Source organism: Merops nubicus, unplaced genomic scaffold (assembly GCF_000691845.1).
Source record: "Merops nubicus isolate BGI_N331 unplaced genomic scaffold, ASM69184v1 scaffold9852, whole genome shotgun sequence".
Classification (NCBI taxonomy): Eukaryota; Metazoa; Chordata; class Aves; order Coraciiformes; family Meropidae; genus Merops; species Merops nubicus.
The window spans coordinates 18,486-21,286 of record NW_008592853.1 but is presented as its reverse complement, the minus strand read 5'-3'; the positions used below and the strand labels follow the sequence as shown (position 1 = coordinate 21,286).

At 54.3% G+C, this 2,801-nt stretch overlaps 1 protein-coding gene across 1 annotated transcript; it reads right to left on the bottom strand.

The window, feature by feature from the left end:
- Positions 1-1,128: 1,128 nt before the first annotated feature.
- On the bottom strand, positions 1,129-1,876 carry LOC103768137 (brain-specific angiogenesis inhibitor 1-like; the record flags this gene model as incomplete). Its single annotated transcript, XM_008935273.1, has 1 exon — positions 1,129-1,876. A coding segment is annotated over exon 1 (748 nt), but the record flags the coding sequence as incomplete, so codon positions are not given.
- Between the last annotated feature and the right edge of the window lie 925 nt (positions 1,877-2,801).

The window sequence follows — 2,801 nt, the reverse complement described above, 5'->3', positions numbered from 1 at the left end:
GGACCTGTGTCTGGTCCTGTCCTTCCTACTGCAAGTAATTTTAGCCTCCTTCCCCCTCTCCTTGAGAAATTCTCCTTCTATTAGGGGTGGGTGCACAAGCCAGGTGGAACCCCCAACGTCCAGACCCAGAGGGATGTCAGCTTTCTCCCCGTGGCAGAAAACATTTCAACCCAGCCCCTGAAGAAGATGAGGTGGGGGTGAAGCACAGGTCTGAACCCCTCCAAATTGGAGAGCCCCCAGATTTTTGTTTATCATCATTCCTCTGGCTTTACATAACCTCCCTGCTGGAAGGGGGGACAGGACCTGAGAAGAAACACACCAGAGTGGATCTGACCCAAGCACTGCAATAAAGGCTTCACTTTGGGACCCCCCCAATTCCCCTCCTCCTTTGCATGGCCCCGTAGCACCAGCAGGCCGCTGAACCTCTGGTAGAAACATTTCTGTCCCTGGACTAATGCCCAGATCAGACCCGAGGAGCACCTCACCCTTATTCACAGCCCTTCTTGCCATGCCTCTTCCACACCCCAAGTCCTTTGCCAGCCCCCACTCAAGATGCTCATCCAACCACTGAGGAGGAACGAGCCCCAGCAGAGGCACCCGGTAACCCCAAGGAAGCAGCAGTGGGAATTTTCTTTTCTGAAAGCCTCCGGGAGGAAAATGAGACAGCCAATAAAACAATTTGTGCCTTCTGTCACTGTTCCCTTGAACCAGACCCGAGGATTAAGTTTTTCCTGTGAATTGAAACGGTTGGTAGGGCTGCTGAGTGCAGCCTGCCTCAGGAGGTAGCTCGGATCCTGCCTTTTCTAGGACATTTGTAATTACCTTGGAAACCTGCTCGCCCTCAGGTAAAGCCTCTCCCCTCCATAGCTCTGAGCCTGGAGAAGTGAAACAAAGGCACGAGCCCCAGGAATGAGGGAAACAATTTGGGGTACGTTTAGGGGAAGCTGCTGTACGGATCCTTTTGCAGGTTCCTAAGGAGCCACCGAGGGTTACCAGCCCTGCCTAGCAGTTAGAAAATTAAGTTCTCACATCAGGCATCCACAGAGGTGATAGGGACAGCATGAGACCCAAGAGAGGAGATCCCAACCCACCCTCCCTCCCAAAATCCCCCAGCCACCCTCCACTCACCCAGGAACTCCACTCCGCTGCTGTCCTTGGGGCTGCTCATACAGTTCTCCAAGTAAACGCCATCCTTGTAGCAATCTTCCTTCTTCCTGGTGAGCCCCAGGATCTCACTGGCCTGATCTAGGACCTCCCCTCCCGAGCAAGAGCACGGGGTCTGCATGATGCCACAGGGGTGGGAGCTGCTGCTGATGGCCAAGCAAGCCTCCAGCCACTTGCAGAGCATCTGGCAAGCAGCTTTGCTAGGGTTCCTGTTGCCCACCACGAGGTACTCCACTGAAAAATCCCTCTCCTGAACCTTCGTGGGTTTCCACCTCACCGGCCAGCTCTCCACGCCGGGTGGGGCAGTCTGCTTCATCTGGAGGAACTGCTTGTTGGACTGGAGGAAGGCGTAACGAGTGGACCCATCACAGAGCTTCAGGACATCATCAAAGCTCTCCATGCCCAGGTAGGTGCGGGTGGACTCCAGGAAGGAGTCGAACTGGTAGGTGCGGATGTGCTGGTAGTCACATACACCAGTAGGCTTGAGGATCTTCATGTACAAAGTGTACCTCCGAGGGTCAGGGTTCTGGATAATCCAAGAGCAGAGAGAGGAGTTCAACGGGAAGACGGCGAAGGAGGAGAAATACCCAAAGAATTTCCCTTGGACCAAAGTGGTGCAGGGAGTTTGTGCCAGGTCCAGAGCGACCACGGTCCACACAAAATAGAGTGGTGATACCAAAAGCAGGTTCAGGGCAGATCCAATGCTCCTCATCCTAGGTCTCGGGTCCTCTGGAACTCAAAGTAAATGTCAAGCAGGCGCCAGATCCTGGACATAACAGGGACCAGCTTAGAGGAAAAGTGAGAGTTTAAGAGGCTCTGGGTCTGAAATCAAGCCAAGACTCCCATGTCTGGATTTGGGCTCCCTCCTGTGGCCATAAGCAACACCTGGAAAAAGCAAAAAAAAGGAAAGGGAAGGAGGAGGGAAGAGAAAAGAGAAGAGATTTGGGATTTGGGTTTGTTTTTCGTGGTGTTTTCTTGTCTCTTTTTTTTGTTAACCCCTTGCAAGGCTGAGGATCCACACAGCACCCCCAGTCTCAGCCCATCTCACTGGGGGGGGGGAATGCAGCCCCACATCACCATCCTCACACTAGCTTTGGGGGTGTCCCCATCTCTGGGATGTCCTAACCCCCAGGAGGGACCTCACCATGGGGGACAACACAGCCGTGCCCCCCCTTTCCCAGTGCCCTCTGCCCAGCTGAGCAGAGCCTCTGCAGGGATTTCCAACCATCTCCCCCAAAAAAAGACCATTTCTCTCGGGGTTTTGGGGAGTTTCCACCCCTCTCCATCCCAGCTGAACCAGGGTGCTGGTTCAACACAGACTTCAGGCTGCCCCTGGGGTGGGTGGGCTGGAGGTCAACGTGGGCAGCCAGGCTCTGTCTCCTCGATTCCTCCTGCCAGCCCTTGGGTGTTTTGCTTCTTTCCAGCTCTCCTTTTCTCTCTCCTCCCTCCTCTTCCACCAAACCAGCACAGGGGATGGGAGTTGCTGTTCACTACCCCAACCCTGGTCCAACCCTGAGCCCAGACAGGAGGCCAAGGCTGGAAGGAGCCATGCACTCAGTATAGGAGGAAAAAAAGGCTGATAGAGACAGATTTTTAGGTTTTCCCACAGCAGGTAGCCACCTCGTTTTTCACCCCTC